This window comes from Cricetulus griseus, chromosome 3, assembly GCF_003668045.3.
Source record: "Cricetulus griseus strain 17A/GY chromosome 3, alternate assembly CriGri-PICRH-1.0, whole genome shotgun sequence".
NCBI lineage: Eukaryota > Metazoa > Chordata > Mammalia > Rodentia > Cricetidae > Cricetulus > Cricetulus griseus.
The window spans coordinates 218,391,487-218,413,682 of NC_048596.1; the positions used below are offsets into that span (position 1 = coordinate 218,391,487).

The 22,196-nt window shown below is 39.9% G+C and overlaps 1 protein-coding gene across 2 annotated transcripts in view; it reads right to left on the minus strand.

The window, feature by feature from the left end:
• The window catches only part of Mrc1 (mannose receptor C-type 1), an 87,842-nt gene that overhangs the window by 22,131 nt on the left and 43,515 nt on the right, over positions 1-22,196 (minus strand). For both annotated transcript variants that reach the window (XM_027405251.2, XM_035441485.1), the window contains exons 10-18: positions 16,942-17,057; positions 13,666-13,814; positions 10,505-10,704; positions 7,332-7,459; positions 6,480-6,567; positions 4,483-4,627; positions 2,972-3,013; positions 1,888-2,051; positions 854-921 (exon numbers count right to left, since the gene is read on the minus strand). In XM_027405251.2, coding sequence (XP_027261052.1) covers positions 854-921; positions 1,888-2,051; positions 2,972-3,013; positions 4,483-4,627; positions 6,480-6,567; positions 7,332-7,459; positions 10,505-10,704; positions 13,666-13,814; positions 16,942-17,057 — 1,100 coding nt within the window. The remainder of the gene's footprint in view (positions 1-853; positions 922-1,887; positions 2,052-2,971; positions 3,014-4,482; positions 4,628-6,479; positions 6,568-7,331; positions 7,460-10,504; positions 10,705-13,665; positions 13,815-16,941; positions 17,058-22,196) is intronic.

The window sequence follows — 22,196 nt, forward strand, 5'->3', positions numbered from 1 at the left end:
CCTTAGCTCCATTCTAAGTCTTTTGCTCACTCTGTCTTTCTCATAAAGTGGGGGAGCCAATGTCTGTTTTTCAAAAATTACAGAAGTTCAAGGTCTCTGAGAGCTGGAAAAAATAAATCATAAAAAATAAGCCTTCTTATTTTAAAGATGATCAAATGGGTGTTGGTTCATAGGGACATCCAATGTCTCTATTCCCTAGAAATTACAAGCTTGACTTTAGGTCTCCACTAGTCAAAGACAGAAATCAAAGTCATACAGAATGTGTTACTAAGACAGCTTTATGAAGCACACATAGACACACCTGCCCTTGAAATTCAAGAGAACATATTAATGAAATAAATCCCCGAGATAAAATAATTCCCTCCCCTCTTGCACAGCCATTCCTGGTCCCAATGTCTAACGAAGCAACAAGTCTACTCTTCTGAGAGCAAAGTTTCACAGTCAATTTGAATACATCACTGTGAGGTAGGACAAATGAAAGGGGACGGTGTACGGTGTACCAACAATGGTCCAAAAAGGATTGCAATTTATTTTTAAAATAAATTCAGTATTCACATCTAACTTAACACATTTTCTTAGTCAAAGATTTACCGATGACCAAGGACCCTAAAATAAAGACTAGTGGCATTTTATGAGGTTAAATCCAATTTTGACTTTTTAAATAATTAACAATGCTGAAATTCTTAATAGAATAATCTTAAGTAGGCTTCCTTTCACGTTTTAGAGATTTCTTTTTAGATTCAGATTGCCATAGAACTTTTAATGCATTCGGCAAGAAAAGGTCTCAAAACAATTCCGAGGTGTTTATCAGTTCTCTGTCCTAAACCACCACACTTTAGCTTGATTTACTTACATGAATTTCTTATCCAAGCTGATCAACAAGCCAATAAAATACGGTGACTGTCCACCATTCTTGTTTATCTAGAACATGAAAGTTTACATACACAATTTACAGTCATTCACTAAGCAACTTCTTAGGTAAAGCCTATATATTAGTAAGACAGCATGTTTATAATGTTTTCCAATGAGGGGTTCGTGCAGAAATACTGTAAAATTATATTCATAAAAATGAAAAATGTGCTCACAATGCAATAATCTCTGCTTATAAAGTGAATGCCTTAAGTCATTCATTATAATACCAAATGTCTATGACAGTCGGGTGCTGAAGTGGCCCTTTAAAACAAAATAGGCAGTAGGATTTGTACATCAGAAAAAATACTTTTTCACATAGGGATTTAATATATAACATCTATTCCAGATAGTTATTTGTGCAACCTTAGTATATATTCTGAGAGTTTCAAAGCAAGGCATATCCACAAAGATGACAATGTTAAGCTATCTCTTCTTATCTTTGTAGTTAAGTGAACTTTTCCTTTAAATATTGATACATCCATGTTTTCCTCTCTTCTCCCCACTTCTTCTCTGGCAAATGATAAGAAGGCCACGTGAAGTTTTTTGGTCTTGTTTTTGTTTTAGTGGCGAGATACTCAGCCAAGCACGAGGGAAAAAAATTACACTTTCAGGAATACCTGACAATTTGGGTACTGCTGAGATTTTATGTGAACAACCAAACTGTACTGTCTGTTCACCGATAATTTGATCCAACAAAGACAGACCTTTAATTAGTAATCATACTGTTTGTTATGCAAGTGGTCTAGGATTGAGATGTAACAATTAGTTAGGATATAATTCTAGGCAATTAAATTTACAAACTCAAAGGGATTGTTACAATGTTTAGACTTACGGCCCTGTCTCAGGGCCTCAAGAACTTTCATCATTTTCCCTCAACTTCAAATTTAGTACATCCTTTGGAAATATGTTCTAAGGTACCAGTTTCAGGAACTATCTTTGTTTATTATGTTGTTCTACTCTTAACCATATTCTTACATATTTCCACAGAAACTTCTTTTCACTTTCACTTTTAATAGTAGCAAGATCACCAAAATTCTTCTTGCAAAATGCCCGTGCGTTGTCCATGGTTTCCTTCTCTTTGCTAAAAAAATACTGGTGGTCTTTGTAAATAACCCATCCATCTGCAGTAACTGGTGGGTCTGAAAAAGAGAAAGTCATAGGAAAAGACAAAATTTTGTATTTAGATAAAGAATATGTTAAGTAGGGGAAAGAACTATGTCAAAGATTTGAACAATTCTAAGATTCTAGAATAGTCAGAATGTCTCAGTCAGGGACAGACTGGATTGTTCCAGGCCAAGTATCTATATCTACCTTCTGCCAATGCTACAAAGACTGATTTGCTTCTCTTCCTAAGTAAGATCCATGGGTTTCTAGTGGATAAAAGAACTCCTGGTAGGAAAGCCTAGCTAGGAAGACTTACACAAGTGTCTGTGATGTTTGAGGGCCAAGACATGGGGGCTATGAAAACTCAGATTCCAGCCCACTACAAAAACAAAATACTTTTTTGAAAAGATTTACTTAAATCTAAAGGAAGTGCAGATTTCCTCAGAGAAGGATGCAGAGAAGAAGACCCCACATAAGGAGACATCATGACAAGGGAACTAAGACGCTACAAGGCTGGGTTGAAGATGAAACCAGGGGGCATTTAGGAAAGCATTCAAGGAACGCAAGTGAAGGCAGCTGAGAGAACCTCTGGAGGATGTGCTTATGCGAGTGAAGCTTTGTGTTTTGACTCAAATGAACCCATTTCAGATTCCCAACTTCAGAACTTTCAGAGAGTAACTGTACTGTTAGAGCCACCAAGTTACAAGTCACTGATCGTGTGCTAAAGAAAACCCTGGACACTTTCCATTTGACCAGTGAAACCACAGGAAATCGTGTTAGCAGGGCAACCGGGGCATGCTGCCTGCTCTCTGGAGACAAAACTCCAACCTTTCATGGTGTCCTCAGAGATGCTAAGAACTCTCTGCTCCCCATGGTCCCCGGGTATTTCTTCTTCATTAAAAAAGGAGTCAGAAAAGGCTGTAATAGAAAAATCAGAAAACACAGGGATACCTACTGTCTTGGGGAGCGGGTGTGGGCTCTGGTAATAACGTTTTCCCTGTAAAATAAGAAAAATAAAATAATCAAGCATCTGCCAGTACCACTCCTTGCATTGTGTCAATGAGACCTTGACAGTTTTCCACACTTGTCCCAGTTCCTCCCTCCAACTGTGGTTAAAGAATAAATGGAAAAAAGAGGAATTACAGTTTATATAAAATGAATAGTGGCCACCATCAGTGGGATGGCATTTTCTAGGCCCAAATAATGCCATATAAATGGAAGAAAAAAAAAACACTAATTTTAGAATCTTAAAGCCCAGCTTCAAACCCGAAGCACGGGATTAAACTGCTTGGTCTTCATCCCCATCCCGTCCAACTACAAAAAGGAATTAACAATGTGTGAAAGTAGGCAGGGTAAAAAAATTAGATTTTTGGTATGCGGTCAGTGTTCCCTAGGTAGACATTTTAGTAGTGGCTATGAAATAATGTACAGTTCCTATCTGAGACTAGTTGATGAGAGTCATGCAAGGAGAATACACAAATACAGTCACCTTGAAGAATCTTATTCTTACTAAATGCGTATCTTAAAGGTATTTTTCTTTCAAAACAGTTAATATCTGGATTTTGTTGAAATCTGACAATAGGGTGTGGGTAATAACCTTCTGGTTAATGTGTTTTCTATCTGCCAAAGAAAAACAAAGCTACTAACAACATTAAAGGGCCACAGCAGGCCCCTGGCAGCGGGAGACCCTTTTTTAAACACAGCCCGCTGATTTCGCTGTTGTGGAAATTTAGAAGGATGCTAATCCGCAATGAGAAAAACGTGCACATCTAGCCAGCAGAGGGCAGTACCAGGCCTCTCCACTGCAGAATGGGGGCAGTAGCCATCATTCCCAACAGCAGAGGGCAATGTGGTTCCATTCATCTAATGCAGTGGAGTCAAAATGGGTTTTGATTTAAGGGTGAGCTTCCTTGTTTTCTGGTTTGTCATATCCCAGCTCCTCAAGCCTCAATGACTGACCTGGCTTTGGGCTAATTTCCAAGTCACCATAAATTATATAATACAGTGGGTCTAAGAACACTAGGGACATCCCCACACAGCTGGTTTTTAGGACTGGTTTTGGACATTAGAATAATCTGATTTGGAGGAAGCCTCTACCTGAGTCAGGGTTAAAATAGAAGGTCAGAGGGTGAAAGTTCCAAAAAGTGAAACTGTATTGTCTTCCACGTGCTCAAGGGCAGGGCTCCCACTTGCCCCTACAGCTGCAAAGTATGGCCAGAGTCCCAGCTGCTGGTGGGAACATTTCTGAGGACGTGACTCTCATCCAGGATTCTCGGGTGGCCTTTTGATCTTCTGTTCTTTTGGAACATTTATCTGTACTCAACGCCTTCATTCTTATCCTGTGAAATAAGGGTCTGACACTTGTATTTTGTGTGTGTGTTTGTTTGTTTATGCCAACAGAGGGAACATATTGGGGTGTCAAAAGGCTAGCTCTGTAACCTAAAAGGAGGAGGCTGGGGTTCATACCTTTTTGTATCTGACAAATCCAGTTGCTGAGGTGTTCACAGTTAATATCATTCCAGGACATACCAGGGTCACCTTTGAGCTCACCACAGTATTCAACATTTTGGTAATTATTTGGTTCACCATAAGCCCAATTTTCATAGGAAACCTGTATTGGAAACATTATTACAGATCTTATCCACAATGCCAGAGACTGTGCTGTTTTAGAAACATTAGGCTACAGATATGCACCATGTATATTACACCAGTGCAAATCCAAATGGAAAAATAAAAGAGGAGAAGTTTGGGCTTTTCATTCATTTGATTTTTACTTTTAGCTTTGGAAGAACGTTTTATGGACATGGGTGAGAAAGACACAGCTTTTATTCATGGAAACTTTTGAAGCTGACTAGAGTGGGGAATTGATTCTTATAACATTTTCTTTATTCTCATTAAACAAAAATGGACCCAAGAGCCACAGAAGTGGGATTTATATATAGGAAAAAGTTAGCAAGAAACTTCCACATCTCAGTCAGTAGGCATAATTTCCTAAAATCACAGCCCATTCTTAAGGGATGATATTTCAGTAAGTTGTTGGAAGCTTTCCCTCTATTACACAGGCTACAGAAAAATAATTAACTCTTCTTAAAAAGGGAAAAGGCTTATAAAATGTGGCTAACTGAACAACCAGCCTTTGCCAAAATGAACAATGGAAACAAACTGGAGCTCTGAGTTTGGTAGTTTGGGTTCTGATAGTTTTCAATGACTGGTCAGAGTCTGAAAGGTTTTGGATTAGGCATTATGATCTGTTTTCCAAAAATACAAACATGGAATCCAAACATCAATGCAGCTACCAAATAAACATCTCACTAAGGGCCTTGAAAGAGGCCTGTGGATTCTGAGAGGAAGTAGCATCAATATTGTAAAACATCTTTTCCCATGATGACCAGAGAGGCTAAACATCGCTAGCAAAACCCAGAGCTCCCCACTTCTCAGATTTGGAGAAGTGTGACTGACTCTGGTGGCTACCAAAATTGTATCCAGCTTTGCTGAGCTAAAGGCAACTGCACAACAGTTTTGAAGACGTTCAACTATCTAATTGCTGGTTTTGTATAAAATGGAGATATTTAAGTGGAGAGGCTACCTTAAATGCCCTTCTCTGATAATGAGATTGATGACTACCTTATATGCCATCCTAGAGCCTTCATCCAGTAGCTGATGGAAGAAGAAGCAGAGACCCACAGCTAAGCACTGAGCTGAACTCCTGGAGTCCAGTTGCAGAGAGGGAGGAGTGATGAGCAAAGGGGTCAAGACCAGGCTGATGAAACCCACAGAAACAGCTGACCTGAACAAGGAGGAGCTTATAGACCACAGACTGACAGCTGGGAAGCCAGCATAGAACTGATCCAGACCCCCTGAACGTGGATGTCATTTTGGAGGTCTGGGTACTATGGGGCCTCCAGTAGTGGATCAATATTTATTCCTAGTACATGAATGGACTTTGGGAGCTAACTCCACATAGAGGGATACTCTCTCAGCTTAGACATGCGGGGTGGGGGTGGGGGGGGAGGGCCTAAGCCCTGCTCCAAAGGATATGACAGACTTTGAAGATGCCCCATGGAAGGTCTCACCCTCCCAGGGGAGCAGAAAGAGGATGGGATAGGGGGTCGGGGGAGGAGGAGAGGGAGAGGGAACTGGGATTGACGTGTAAAACAAGCTTGTTTCTAATTCAAATAAAAATATATATTAAAAATAAATGGAGATATTTAAATAAACTGATGATATGGGTATTCATCTTTTATGTTACTTTTATCCCCTTAGCCACAGCTATGCTTAGAGTACATGAAGACCAGGACTGGGCAGTGAGTGTACACTGCCCTTGCATTTATTTTGCATCAAAAATATCTTAACTACTTTCCTTGATAAAATACTAATGAAGCCAAATGATAATGTCAAAATAAAATAAGAAAGTACTTTACATTTTTACAAAGTAAGAAAATGATATATTTGAAACTACTTACAGGAGAACCATCACTCCAAGTAAAGCCCTCTGAAGGACTTCCATAGGTCAGTCCCAACCAAAACAGCTCATGGTAGCTTCCACTGGTCCTGCAAAATATAAAGAGAGTGTATGCTATGTCCTGAAAGGACTTTAGTCATTCAGAGGACCATCAGGAGTTGATAGGTACCTCTGAAACACGTATTAGATAATATACAAGCAAAGAGATCAATAACTAAATGCAAGTGTCCTACAAAAGTTGTCTCTGATGGCTAACTCTCATTGTCCACTTGACGGGCTCCATGAGGAGTGATCTACATTATGTGAGTTTCTACGAATGCCTGTGAGGGATTATCTTGATTAAATTGAAGTGGGTAGACCCACCCTAAAAGTGGGTACTACCATTCCCTGGACTGGTGTCCTACATTGCATAAAGAGATAGATATCTGAGCACCCCATTTATCTGCTGTTTCCTGAATCGGTGATGCAATGTGACCAGCTGGTTTCCCACACCTCTTATCATGCTTTCCCTGCCAGGATGGAATGAACAACCTCTCAAGCTATAGCCTCAATAAACTGTCACCTTTCAGTCATATCACAGCAAAAGGGACTAAGAAAATGTGAATTTTGGTACCACTCGTCAATGTCCTGAAAATTGACATGGGGGGGGGACATAGTAAAGCCCTACCATGAGTATTGAATGTCTTGTGCATTTATAGAGTTATTGACTGTAACTAGTAAAGGATTTTGAAATGAAACATACTCAAAAGGCTCCTATGGATTTGGGATATGATACAGAAACACTATGATCTTCTCAACATCATAGACATCAAATAGGCAACAGACAGCAGTGTTGTACAGAAGAGACACTTACGTAATCAGCCTCCATATCACTTGTTGTTCATCTTTATTCTTAATACTGGCCAGCTCTCCTCCCATAGCTCTGCAAAAATCTCGAGACTCGAACCATGTTTTCTTCTCATGTTTTCCTTTTGCGTACAGCTAAAGAAAAAGTTTGGGAAAATGTTTTACACCTGGTAACTTATCAAATCAAGATAAATCATCTACTTCCAGTGAAGTTTTCTTTATAGAGAAAGTAAGCAACACAGTGTTGGTCCCAAACAATACAGGTTTCTTGATTGAAAATCAATTTATGAGTGACTGTTTGGATAGCTAGACATGGGCTGGGTGTGTGTATGATTTCACTGAGAAAGCCTTAGAAAATAAAAGCAGTTTAAAGCACAGGAAAAATAGATCAAAATATTGGAAGCTGAAGATATGTGGACTGGCTACACAGCTCATTATGGAAGAGAGGGAGAGTAATAGGTTAAGTATGAAAAATTGCTTTGGGACACAAAAAATAACAAAGTTTTGATACAGAAAAATAAACACGAATAAGCAAAATGCCTTTCCCTCTGTTATCCTGTTCAGCTTAAACAATGGATATCCTGGCAAGCTTTCAACAGTGTTGGTGGTGTCCTTCAAAAATTGTTGTCTCCTGTCCTTAAGTCTGCATATTTTACAACTATCAGAACACATACCATAGAAGACTCCCATCTGGCAGAAATGGGTGAGAGTTAAACTAAATTTTACAAACTGTGTAACTAAGTACTAGGTCTTAGTACTTAGTACAAAGAAGTGTGAAGAGGTCCCACAATGGTAGTGTAGGGCATGATTAATGATGCAGGAGCTAACTAACTGTAGCAGGGAAGGGAAAGGTCCATGGTTAAAATACTAAGTGGCTCATATGTTATAGTGAGATGGAATTCAGGTAAAAAGAAATGTTAGGCATGGGAAACAAAGATGTTTGCAGCTGAGTGAAGCTACCAAGCTAAACAGTTAAGAGGAGGAACAGGAGCACTAGTCTCCTAAAGGCCCTGAGGAACATATGTAAGACATCACTTTCCTTTCCTATCTCTTCTAAGACACCTAATTAAAACAGATAAAGAAAATATAGCTGATAAGAAGGCCTACTTACTCCAGGAAGGAGAGCCTAGACCACTCCCTGGAGTTAACTAAAAACCAATGCAGCTGCTTCGTGAGGGCTGTTGAGAGTCAAGGAGAATTTGGACTAGTTATCAGCACATTGCAAGGATGGAGACTGCAGCACCAGCCAGCAACTAACAGCTAGCCGAAAGTCAGGGTCCATAACCAGAAAAGCAGAAGACAGGAATGACTAAAGAGAGGCCCCACCCACCCCAGGTTGGCCACACAAGAAGAGGACATGACCATTTCCCCACAGAGAGTGAGGCCATCTAACTGGTCAGCTAATGAAATTACCTTAGCCTTTGTCCAGTTTCTGCCACAGAATTACAAAAACCCTAGAACAGAGAAGTTCAACCATTTTTTCTCTTTGGGGAACCCCTTGTCCTCTTGGGAGTTACCCTCACTTTGCCTTAATTTTTTGTTGTTGTTTTTCCTCAATTTCTCATTTTTCTGTAATTCTCCTTAAGAAAGTATACTCCCACAAACAGCTTCATCTTTGAACTTCACTGGCATTTAGACAATAAAAACCAGGAGTTATTCTCTCAGGTCAATTTTTGATGACTGTCCTTGGGTCAAGGATACCTGGGTCAAGAAAGATACCATGTCTCTCAAAAATTGCACCAGTACCAGTATGAGAACAGTACAGGTCACTGGAGACACCAATTTTTAAATTTTCCCTTCCACTATTCTTCATGAGTCATGACTCTCATCATCATCATATGCTTGCAGAAAAGGCATTAGCTTCCTATGTGCTATGGCTGCCTAGGTAGTTAATGCCTACACCTTTTACTGGGAATGATTTAAGCTTCATTGGTAAGTGTGTCTGAAGAAAGCTTTGTCAGCAGCAGCTCCCTCAACCCTACCTCAACTTCCTGCATCCTGATATTAGACTTGGTTTCCTTAACTGCCCACTGAATTTAATTAATTCCCACAACTTAGTATTTATAAGGAGAGTCTATACATAAGTAAACAAACACTAATTCAAATACTTCTGAAACCACATAATTCATACTGGCGAACATCTGGATTTTGTTGCTACTAGAATTCCTAGTTCACAGCATAGCTACAGACAATTATGCTGTGATAAATCTCAACTCATCTTCTCTCAAGTTATGTTTTCTTTATTCAGCACTGGAGATGGAACCCAGTGCCTCTCAAACACTAAGCAAGGGCTCTACCCCTGAGCTACATCCCTAGGCTCTGACTGAATTCTTCATCTATCGCATCAAACTGTCCTCTGAAGCATGCATGTCAGGGTCATGTGCCTTTGAAAGGGACTGAACAAAAGAGGTCTTGAGCATAAGACTTTATCATTAAGCAGTAACACGTGTATGTATTAAAATAAATCTCAATTTTTCTATGAAAATTATGACAGAGAGAAAAAAGACCCAAATGCTTATTTCATTAGAGGTATGTTTTTTGTTTGTTTGTTTTGCTTTTGTTTCTGGTCTTGTTCATATTTATGTTTGACTGGTTAATTATTGTGGTGAACTTGATTGCAAAAGGAGAAACAGAGGGTTCAACCTAAGAATATATAAAAATAATGGTAGAACATTGAGGTATTGAGTGGCTATGTACTTGCAATACCTTTCATCTTCCATCATTAAAATCATGGGTTAAATAAAAGAAATGAGGCATGACTCTGTAATACTGACACAACATAATTGTAGACCAATTTATCAATTAAGCTAGTATAAAGTTTGGGCTTGAAAGCAAGGGTAAAATGAAATGCTAGCAGTTAAGAGTAAGAAGGAACAAATTCTTCAACAAATTGAAAATTGCAAGGTCAGAACAGAGTTAAAAAGCCATGGGAAATGGAGGAGAAGCAGAGAGCAAATGGTAACAACAAAGAATTTGACATAAGAGGCAAGGTCCTATCTGTTCTGTTGCCTGTGTTTGTGGGTCTCAGTTAACAAGTCATTTGTATCTATCCAAGACTTTCTCCATCAATAAAATCAGATTAAAATTTCTGCAGGTGCAACCTGAGCTGTGTGTTTTATTATTTTGTTTTTAGTTCTTGGGAATTTCAAATTCTTTGTTAGTTTAGCAAGTGATACTTACCTTGAAACACATACTGGTTTTGCTGGTGGTACCCCAGTCTTCTGGGCATTTTGGTTCGGGGGTTGTTGTGGGCTCTGGTGGGCGAGTCACTCCTTCTGCCCAATGTTTGCACACAAATTTTGCCTTTTCTTCACATTTTAAAATATCCCATAAACCACCTGCCACCCCAGTTTTCATGGCGACACATCCTGTCTTTCTTCCTGCATTAAACACAAAGTAGAACTCAATCAATGCTTACTGAAGTGCTTACTGAAGACCTGCCATGCTCAAGAAAGGCACAGTGTTGAGACAGGGTGAGATCCCTACATGTGATAATGAAATACAGCATTTGGAAGTCAGGTTACCACTTCTTTGCCTTTTATTTGTGGATCCTATATTACCAGCATGCCAAAGTTATCATCAGTGTAGGGAGTTTTGAAAGCACTCTTCCCCCCCCCCCCGAATCTGTTCTGGAACTCACTTTGTATACCAGGCTGGCTTTGAACTCACAATATCCAGCTGTCTCTGCCTTCAGAGTGCTGGTATTAATGGCATGTGCCACCACTGCCAGGCTTGAAAGCATTCTTATATTTTCTACATCTGGCTGGGTGGCCCACATTTGGACATTCAATGATAAAATATGTCTGCTACAATAGCAATGATAATAGCATAATAGATTTTCCTTCCTGCCCTTCTGCCTGCTTTCCACCTTTTCTTCTTAATTTTTTGAGATTCTCTCCTCCTGCCATTGTCCACTTCAGTCTTCAGAACCAAACCACTTGATAAATTTCTAAACAAGACAAGTCTGAGTTGGAGGATTCGGGTAAGTCACTCAAGCTCTCCTCCTTCCTCATCTTAAAATGAAAACAACAGGCCCTATTGTGAAGAATCAGGATACAGGTAATGAAGAAGTTCATTAAACAATCAAACAATGATCACGGTAGGATTAATACTTCATCATTATGTTTTGTGGTCATTATAGCAATAAGTGACATAGAGGTTTGAAAACATTAAGATGCTTGCCACTAAGAGGAGCTAATATTTTTATTAGTAGTTTATAACAGGTATTAAATGCTTAAAAGTTTATAGTTCCAGGGTGATATATCTTTTCTCTAAAGTTCCCAGTTTCCTGACACTTGAGCCTTTTCTCAGATTCCCAGAGTCATCTCTCTTCCATTCAGTCTTTCACTGAAACTGACAACTCTGCAATGGATGACAACTGAGTCTGCAGTGACCCACTGGAAACAAGAGTCATTCATTTTTCTTAATACTGAAGCTGGGCACCCAAATGCCTTGCCTGTTCTTGAAGCTGTACATTTGGGCAATCAGCCAACACCTCTTGAACCAAAAACATTATCTTTCTATCAAATAGACAAGCTATGGTGGGGCCTGATGGCAAGGGTCATGTGGGGGTCCTCTTTTCCCTCTCTGCCTGCTGGCTGGCCACCAGTCCATGAGGGCAAAGGGACAGAAGTGGCAACAGAAAGCTTTGTACATAGCCCCATGAGCACGAACAGAGACAGCCCTCCAGGAGACTGCTTCCAGTGAAACAGCTCAACTTTATTCCAGAGTATAAGGAATATATAGGATTGGGGAGCCTGGAGACAAATGCTAATTTGCATTAAGTGGCACACCCCTATCATAAGACTTTGAATGCGGCAGTAACATCCCATCGACAGGGCTAGAGCACTTGACTAATTACCATGTGGGTCATCAGGGGAAAAGCACTTGCAGGGAACTGTGTGAAGGGTCACCCTTGAGATAAGTCAGGCATCCTGGGCCTAGAGACATCCTCCAGATTAGAGTAGGTAGAAAGAAGGAAGCTTTGCTGGGGAGGGAGGGAGTTTCCATGTTGCTGAGCTTTTGGAAAAAGCTGCCAGGCCATGAGAGACTGCAACCTCAATCAACCAACAATGTCTTCCAATAGCGTTGTGATGCCAGCACATGGAAGGCTGGATCTGGAGGATCCTGAGAGTAAGACCAGCCTTTACAGTGAGCTCCATACGAGTTCTACCAGCTACATTGTGAGTTCCAGTCTAACCTTGGAATATACAAGAGACTATGTCCTCAAGACTCTCAATGGTCACAGCTGAGTTATGGGTCTAGTTTAATGAATTGTTATCCTTAAAAGCATTCCAGGGTGATCACTCATCATCCTCTTAATAAATAAGAAACAGAAAGAAAATAAAGCTACATAAGAAGAGTTGTGACTTTCACCAAGACTGAAACAAGCAAAATAATGCATTTGTTTGCATGATCTGAGATCTCACAATTCCTATAATGTTTAATAATTTCATAATCAAACTGCAGTTGCGCAAACAATAACATAACTAGTGATATCTGTTCCTCACTCAAAGCTAAGAATGGAAATTCAAAGAACTGCTAGAGATTATGATGTATTTGGATGTGTGATTTAGCTGTTATCCTTCTGTTAGCTTGTGATTCTGTTAGCACAATGAGTGAGGTCATACTCAGCAATATCATTCACCAGTAATGCCAGTGTAGAAAGATGATAAAGGAGTGTTCAGGGTCTGTTAGAGAGGCCACTTACAATCTCCAGTTAGAGAAAGCAAGTCACAATGCAAGGGCAGCTGGTTGGTCCATGACCAAACAGCTCAGAATTGATGATTACCCAGATGAGTGAAAATCTGGGCTTGGGTATTCCCAGTCCGATAATTTCTGAGTTCTAATTTCTGCATCTTTCTAACAAAGATACTTAAATGGCCCTTGACAATCTTAGAAGGATAGAATAAAATCCAAGGCATGTAAATGGCTAAAGATAAAGACACACAAAAGAAGCTAGAATAATGATTTCCCATGAGTACTCTTCTTGGTCCCATCATTCAAGCACATTAATATTCATATTCAGCCTCACTTAAAAGTTTTAAATCTACTTCCTATAGAGTCTTAAGTTTTCAGAAACCAGACAAACATTCAGAACATCTGTGAGCACTTGGAATTTTGCACCTTTTCAAATACACCAGTACTAAATTACTTACCAATTTTCTCCTCCTTTTTGCCCTAGAATACTGCAAGCTGGGTGGGAGGGAAGGGCAAAAGAAATGTGAAGGTATTGAAAACACAATTGACTTCCATACTGAATTTGGAAAGGTGTGTAAAGGAACAACAGGCTCTGGTGACGGAAGTGAGGGAAGGACACACTGAGCACAGCACTCGCATACCTGGCATGTCGGCATTCCAGTGTGTGAACTGCACTGGCTCCTCCACAGTCCATTGGAATGACCCTTTGTTTTGGACATCTGAAAGTCCTGTCCAAAAATATTTTTCAGGCCTCAATCCAACCAAACTAGTCAGGAATGCTTGTTCATATCTTTAAAAAAAATTAAATTCAACTAAACTTTAGAAACATTTATGCAAATTTCTTAAATTATCAACATTAAAAGTTGTATGTTTGAGCTATGATTTAGTCGATAACTCAAAAATATCACATTACAATTTGGTAGCTATTAACTCTGGATTCCAACATTGTCTCTTGAAGGGAGAAGGCAGTTCATAGATACAGTAAACTAAGGAACTTTGAAACATTAGGGGGTTTATGGAAGTTACAGGACTCACAGGGTCTCTCCCTGAGATGAAAGAAGCAATAAATATTGATAGGGAGGACAGACTGTTCGACAGAGTTGCTTATAAATTGATCAGGGAGCATCTGGGATGAAGCCTTCATAAGGCATCATGCTAGGGTGGGGTTTTCACCAAGATGGCTGTTAATGAATGACTTGTGTTCATGTACATAGCCTTTCACTCATTCGCCTTCTCTAAGTAGCCCCCATAAACTCACTGATTCACCAAGCTGGACCTGAGTGGAATTATTTCATTTGATGATCTGGAGTGAATAGATACTTTACATCTTCCCAGAAGAAGTCACACAGTAATCATAGTTTTATATCATTTAAATGATAATATTTTGTCACTAAGGAAATGTAAACTTGTGGAGAAAAAAAACACCATCTGAGTGATCAATAAACTTAGACTCCGAGTCAGTCTTCTCTGGCTTTCATACTGGCCTTCACAAATTTTAAGAGAATTGTGAAAATACAAAGAAGATAACTATAGCAGTTTTAAAAATTATTTGAAACAATCAGTCCATTTTTTACAAGGCCAAGTGCCTTGCTCAATTATTGACTATAGAAGTAGAGGGATAGTAGGTTTAATAAGGATAATTACAAATGGGATTTCACATTTATTTTCCCCTCACTTTGACAGGAAAAGCAACAAAGATTTGTCTTAGCTGAAAAACCTGAAACAATACAGGCAGCACAGGCAGAAATGTCTCTGAGAAGAGGCATTTTCAGGAACATGGAGAGCCTCAGACAGAACAGAAAGACCCATGGACAATGCTAAAAAACAGCAAACATTTTATTTAACCATAGTCCGAATAATTCCAGGTGCCAAAATACAGTAAACAAAGAGCTACAAGGACAGTTTACTTATTAAAACATGAAAAGCAAATGCAGTAACAGAGAATTCTTAAATACAAAAAGCACAGGGAACACAGGAAGAATAATTCTTCTCCTGTACATGATTCTCATGTACGGATCACAGCGCAGTCCTGAATGTATCCCCACAGTACTTAAACAGTTCAGCTCCTCTCTGCTAAGTAAGGCATATCTGTGTTCTTGTGGTCAGACATTTATATTAGCATTTCATTGCTGTGAGAGGAAGATGAATGTTGAAACACAATCCTCTGATACCTATTTTTATCACAGGATTTTTATTATCAGCAGGACTCTGTGGATTTTGAGTCTGTCTTGAAGCACTGCAACTCCAATAACTTTCAATTTCTGAAGTTGCTTGCACGTATAATGCAAGCTTTGCCAAGAGTAAATAAAAAATAAGTAAATAAATCTCAAAGATTGATGAAACCTCATAGGTTAAAAGTTACATTTTTAAAAAATCCTCTATTTTTCTGCTTGATTTTCTTGACCTGTCAATCTATTAATCAAGCCAAGCAAAACGTAATTGATTAATTAATTAGTTAATTAAATTAAAAGAAGGCTAGAAATAATAAGTAGGTTATTTGGAGATATTGTGATATATGTTTGGGAGGTTGGAGTCATAACTTCAGGCCTCTAATTCTGTGTAGGTGGATAAGACCCACACTATCAATCCCAGGGCATCTATATGCCATACCCTGGAGGGAGGAAGGCTGCATGAAGACACAGAAGAATCCTGACAGGTGCCGTGCTCAGACTATTAGCAGCCATACTCAAGCAATGGTATCTCTCTGACAGCTCACAAACACAGTGTTTGGAAAGCTTCCTCGCAGCTGAACAGGTGGAGATTCCCCAAGGGTGGCAAGACAACAGACAAGATGGAATCCCCATGCACCTACTCCTCTTCCTCACCCTGTGTATTCCAGAGACCAATGCTGGCTGTCTTCCTTAAACTCTATCTTGAACTGTGAATCCTGGTCTCTCACTGAACCTGGAACTCACCAATTCATCCAGGCTGTCTTGCCAATGCCTTTAGGAGTCCTCTCTCTGTATACACTATAATGCCTGGCTTTTTACCTGGTTCTGGGGATCCAAACTCAGGTCCTCATTCATGTTTGTGTGTTGAGTACTACATTTAATGAGCCGTCCTCCCCTGGCCCTCTCCTTATGATATCCTTTAAGTGAATTGGGAGATTTAAGTGCTTCCCAGTGGACCCTTGAGTTGTTCAAACAAATTAATGGAACTAGGTATGGGGTTGTAGGCATGCCTTTCTATAGCTGGCCATTCTGAACTGCAGACAAAATAGCTTGGGGCTTGCAAGCTGGACCTGAACCCTTGGCCTATGGGGTCTGATAACATTGCCAAGCAGATAGTGTAGGAATTGAATTAGATCAGGGCACCCTAGACTGGGGTCACTGAAGGATGGTAGGGGAAGTCTTGACACCTTTGAGATTACAGAATTGATGGAGTTGTGAGTGTGTTTGGAAAATCATGCATGTGAGCTGGGCTTCCCTCAGTCAGTCCTCTCTGCTCCTCTCTTCCACAGAGCCAGTGGTAAATGTACAAAATGGGGTGTTAACTGAACAAGTCTCATTTTTTGACTAGGAAAAAGCAGGGAGAAAGAAATAGGGGGATAGCTTTCAAACTCTTTAATGAAGGAGAACATGTCATCCCCCCCAAAAAAAGAACATAATGCTTTTGAGGTCTCTCTCTCTCTCCTCTCTCTTTTCCCTTCCCTCCCTCCCTTCTCTTTCCCAATAAAGCTTCCCAAGTTAAAAAATAATTTTTAAGTAAATAGATGCATAAAAGTAACAAAGTAGTTTTACGATGATTTCAATTAAGCCTCCAAATTATATTTTAAACATCCCCACCTTTATAAAGCATAACTCAAGATGATATATAATCTACTTCAAAATTTGAAGCATGTTAATTCTTAGACCTTTTTGAACACACACTTTGCACTGTGTCACATATCTTAGAAGAAATTAAAAACAGTTACATACCTGTCTTCAACCGTTGTTAAATAAGCTTTCTCATTTGTGCATGTTTGGTTTGCATCACCAAATGTCAAAGGGGTGTGCCCAATCAAGTAGCAATAAAAACCATGCCTTTTCCATCCCTGTGAATGTTATCAGATAACAACGGAGAGAATTGTCAGGCACTCTTATTAGGAAATATTTTTTAAATGACTGCTTCATGAGTCGATAAACAGGAATGTCTAAAGAACACAAATCATTTTGATATTAAATGCAATAGAAATTGTTGATGCATGTGAATAAAGAGAGCAGTGCAACGCTGTTCCTCGCATGACAAATAATGACACTGAATGAAGGGAAGGCTGTCTTTTTGCATTCTGATACGTCCTCCAAGGAGCACTACTTGTGAAATGATCTCTGAAGAAACTGAACAGCTCAGGATTCATTTCATATGAGACAATCCCAGAAAATAACCTGAGGAGCTGTAACCGTAGACAACTTCTGCTGCCAAAGGTAGACGATGACCATAAAACTGTGCTGCCGGCCATTGGAGAATGCACATCAAACTTCAGTCAGCATGACTTCATGACATTACCTCCCCACATTTCAGATACACAAAGTACTACATAAAATCATGCAAATAAAAGTCTAAATTCCCAGCAAGAGTTTGAGAGGAAGAAAAGAACTCTCCAGTTTTCTTAAGTATAAAAAGTTAAGTTGAAAGTTAGGCTTGTGGGTGGCTAGGAGTATAAAATACAGAATGAGGTCTGAGGGCACGGCCCTCCCATCCACACAGAATATAGTGTCCATGGCAAAAGAAATAGAAAATCCTAGCCACACAAGTCCAAGTTAACATGCCTATTATCTGCTTGGGATGTTAGATACCAGAAAAGAGTCTTAAGTTTCAAAATAAATGCCACCCAGGTATGCCTGTAATACCAGCACTTGGGAGACTTAGGGGCTAGATGCCAGTTTGGGCTAAATATAGCAGGACCATGTCAAAAAGCCAAAGGTAGGGGAATGTTTCTCAGTGGTAGAGTGACTGCTTTGTGTTTTCAAGGTTGTGGGTTTTAAGTCCAATACTGCAAAAGTCAACCAATGATTGCCAAGACTGCACTACAGATAGGGCCTAAGTCCAACTGTGCTCTGTAGACAGTGTGAGAATCCATGACCAAATGTCAAGCTAATATTTGGTCTCCACAAAGAGAATCTCTTAGGCATTCTAAGAAGAATACAAAACCACACAATAGTGAGTTTTCCATAAAACTCATGGAGACCATGGAGGGTGTAAGCATATATGAGAGGAGAGAAATGCAGATGGACACTGACTCACAAAAATTATAAACCATGGGAGAAAATGTCTTGTTTTAGGTGAGAGTCACTGAGTTCACATAATAGAACATACTAGAAGACTGTATCATACAAGTAATCATGTTTGAGATGACTTAATGTCCAAGGAAATGATAAAGATCAAAATATGGGTGCTTTAAACCAAAACACAACTTCTAGAATAGAAAAATATATATCAAGAAATGAAGTTAAAAATACAACAATCAGATTAAATACAGTAAATAGGGTTTCAGAGAGTTAGTAAATTGGATACCGGGATGGGAAGTTTAAAAAGAAGCTTAAAACATATTCATAGGAAAATATAAACACTAGTACTAGGGATAATGTACTTGCTGAGCAGGTGTGAGGACTAGATATCAAATCCTCAGGACCCATGTAAAAGCTAGGCAGGTGTGACATTCACCTATAATGCCAACACTCAAGAGAGAGGCAGAGACAGAAGAGCCTCAGGGCAAGATGATCAGCTAGAGTGGTCAGACTTAGCAAGCTCCAGGTTCAGTGAGAGACTCTACATTTGCAAGCACAAAGACACCCAGTGTTAATTTAGGACACACACATAACACCTACACACACGTGAACAGGCACACACACACACACACACACACACACACGCATTCATATGCAAAAATGAAAGGTAAATGTAAGTTCTCAAAATGAAGAATTCCACACAATAACAAGAAATAAATCGGTCAAAGAAATTGTGATAGGAAAAATACATTTGGGATTGCATGATAATAAAAGCACGGTTTTAAGCAATGGTTGATCCATGGTCTCAGCTCCATCTGTTTGTTTGTTTGTTTTTCCTCTGTTATCATTTAAAACACATTTCATAGCAGACCCTTTAACTCTCCTGCATGAAAACTCCTGGTAATGCATTATAAGTCAGGCTTCTTTGCTTAACATTTTCTACTCTTGTGACATAGAATATAAGGTGAAACCCCTGAGGCTGGTGAGACAGCTCAGCTGGTACAATGTATACCCTACAAGCACAAGGACCTGAGTTCAATCCCCAAGAACAAAATCCAGCTCTCCTAATGCCAGCACTGGGCCAGAGGAAACAGGTGGATCCCTGGTGTTGACCGGTCACTTTAGCCTGTTTGATGAGCTCCAGGCCAGCGAGAGAACGTGTCTCAGGAAACAATGTGGGGTCATCATCAGAGAAGCTTCCTCCTGCAGCAGACGGGAAAAGATGCAGAGATCCCCAGACAGACATTATGCAGACAGAGAGACACAGAGTTATTCATGAAATTCTTCCCCTCAGAGCTCAGGGAACCCCACAGAAGACGAGGCAGAAAGAGTGTCAGCGCCAGAAAGGATGGAGAACACCAGAAGAGAACAAAACCCTCAGAATCAACTAAGCAAGGAGAGCACAAACTCACAGAGACTAAAGCAGCAAGCACGGGGCCTACACGGGTCTGCAGCAGGTCCTCTGCACATAGCTTTTAGCTTAGTATTTTGATGGGACTCCTGAGTGTATGAAAGAGTGGGTCTCTGATTGTCGTGCCTGCTCTTGGAACTCATTCCCTTCTGTTGGTTTGCATTGTCCAACTTTGACATGACAGTTTTTGCTTCTTGTTATATTGCATTTTCATGTTTGGTGGTTATCTCTTAGAAGCCTGTTCTTTTCTAATGAGAAGCAGAAATGGAATGGATCCAGGAGGGAGGGCGAGTGGGAGAGCACTGGGTGGACTAGAGGGAAGGGAAACTGTCATCAGGAAACACTGCATGAAATAAGAATCTGTTTTCAATAGAAGAAAAAGTGGTAAAAGTAAAACAAGAAAGCAAAACAGCATGGGAACCCTCCCCATTAACGGTATCACAGGTTGCTGAATAGCCTCCAGTTACAGACACATATATACACAAATAAGAACGCACATACGTATGCACGTATACATGTCCCCCAGAAACAAAAAAGAAAGTGGAACTTCAGATCAGTATAATGGGCTTCTAGTTTTAAGAAAGAAGCCTGTATACCAGGAATGCCCAGGTACAAAATACATTTATTGTATCTCCCCCCATACTCGTCCCAGCCACTTGAGGAAGTCACTATTTATGGCCAGTGTTTTCTTTTTCCCTTTTTGTTCCATGACATAAAAAACATAATTTTAATAAGTTTTGTGTGTTACCTTCACAATATGATCAACAAGTGATGTTTCTAGTCCAGGCAAGACAAAGTGTATTAGGAAATTTAAATTGAAGTAAGAAATACACTTTTGGTTCAGCAAGTTAGACTAGTATCAATATTTTGAGCATTTCTACAACTCTGATGAGCTTGGGAATCCTACACTACACATTTTTTTCCGAGACAGGGTTTCTCTGTGCAGCTTTGGAGTCTGTTCTGGAACTCACTCTGTAGACCAGACTAGCCTGGAACTCACAGAGATCCCTCCTGGCTACAATCCTACACTATACATTCTTTGCATTGCAGTAACTCTTCCCCACCCTCCTTCTTTCTCTAAAACTAATTTGTTTCGGACATTCAGTCAAATATTCTATCTCACGCTACGCCATGTGTTTTGTACTTATTACATGCAATTTTAAAAGAATATTGCAAAGAATTGACTCAATGCCATCAACTTTGAACCTGGCCACATGGATTTCTCTGAGCACTAGGTTCCTGGTCTTTCTAAATAAGACTATAATGGTTTTCCTGTATATTCATCAGAACCTGAGAATAACTGTACTTGATAAATTATTTCCTTATATTCTTATTACCATCTAATGATTAAATTGTATTATCAAATTTTACATACATGGCAACTGATAGGCAATGTGTATTATACAGAGGTAACATATTCATTATGTTAGAAAATGGCAATACCACATGATCTCTTATAAGTTCGAAATGACTGCACAAAGAGTGCAAGTGTGTGGCCTTGGAACAAAGTGTATTGGCTTGGAGACAAGAGACTGGATGTTAGCCGTGCCTCTGTCGATGCATAATCTACACGGGGAGAGAGTAAAGTGATTGCCTTGAAAACACAAACACCTGAATTCATCCCCCAAACCCACATAATATCTAAGCTTAGGATATGGCTGTAACCCCAGGACTGGGGTGGTGGGGGAGACAAGTAGATCCCTGGTGCTCACTGACCAGCCAGCTAGTCCTACTACTTGGCAGGCTCTAGGCCAGTAAGAAATTACATCTTAAAACACACGTACACATACACACATGGGGAGAGGGGTGGGGGCACACACACATATACACAGAGAGAGACACAGAGACAGAGAGACACAGAGACAGAGAGACAGAGAGACAGAGAGAGACACAGAGAGAGAGAGAGAGAGAGAGAGAGAGAGAGAGAGAGAGAGAGAGAGAGAGAGCTGTGCATAGTACTTGAGGAATGACACCCAAAGTTGACCTCTGGCCTCCATCCACACATGGATACACCACAAACCAGCACACACATGTACAACCACATGAGCATGCACACTAATCAAAAGGAAAGAAATCTTTGTAACTCCTCTGGCTAAAGTTTCTGGGATGCAAAATTAGGAGGAATTTTGGCCATTGTTAAGACCCTTCATACACCGCTCCCGTGCTGTGATTTTTTTGTGCTAATTGCTTTGTTTTTCTGTGCAGCTTGTTTGTCCTATACCAAGTTACATGTCATAGATTCTCGTCCTGCCGTGTTTGCTATCAAGCTATGTGACCACAGCAGAGCACTCTTGAAAAGACCATTAGTTCCCACTTTGCCTTTAGGTCAAGAGAAGTGAGAAAGGACAAAAGAGGAAAACAAAAACCATAAGCCTACAAAACTATGTCTGTACTTTCTTTATGCCTTTAGAAATCATTTACAAGTCGATTTATTTCAGCCTTCTAACTCTCTGTTTCCATGTCTCTGTGTCTCTCTATGTCTTACACTCTGTCTTCACTCTGTCTCTCTCTCAACTCCCATGTGTGTGTGGTATGTGTGGTGTATGTGTGTGTG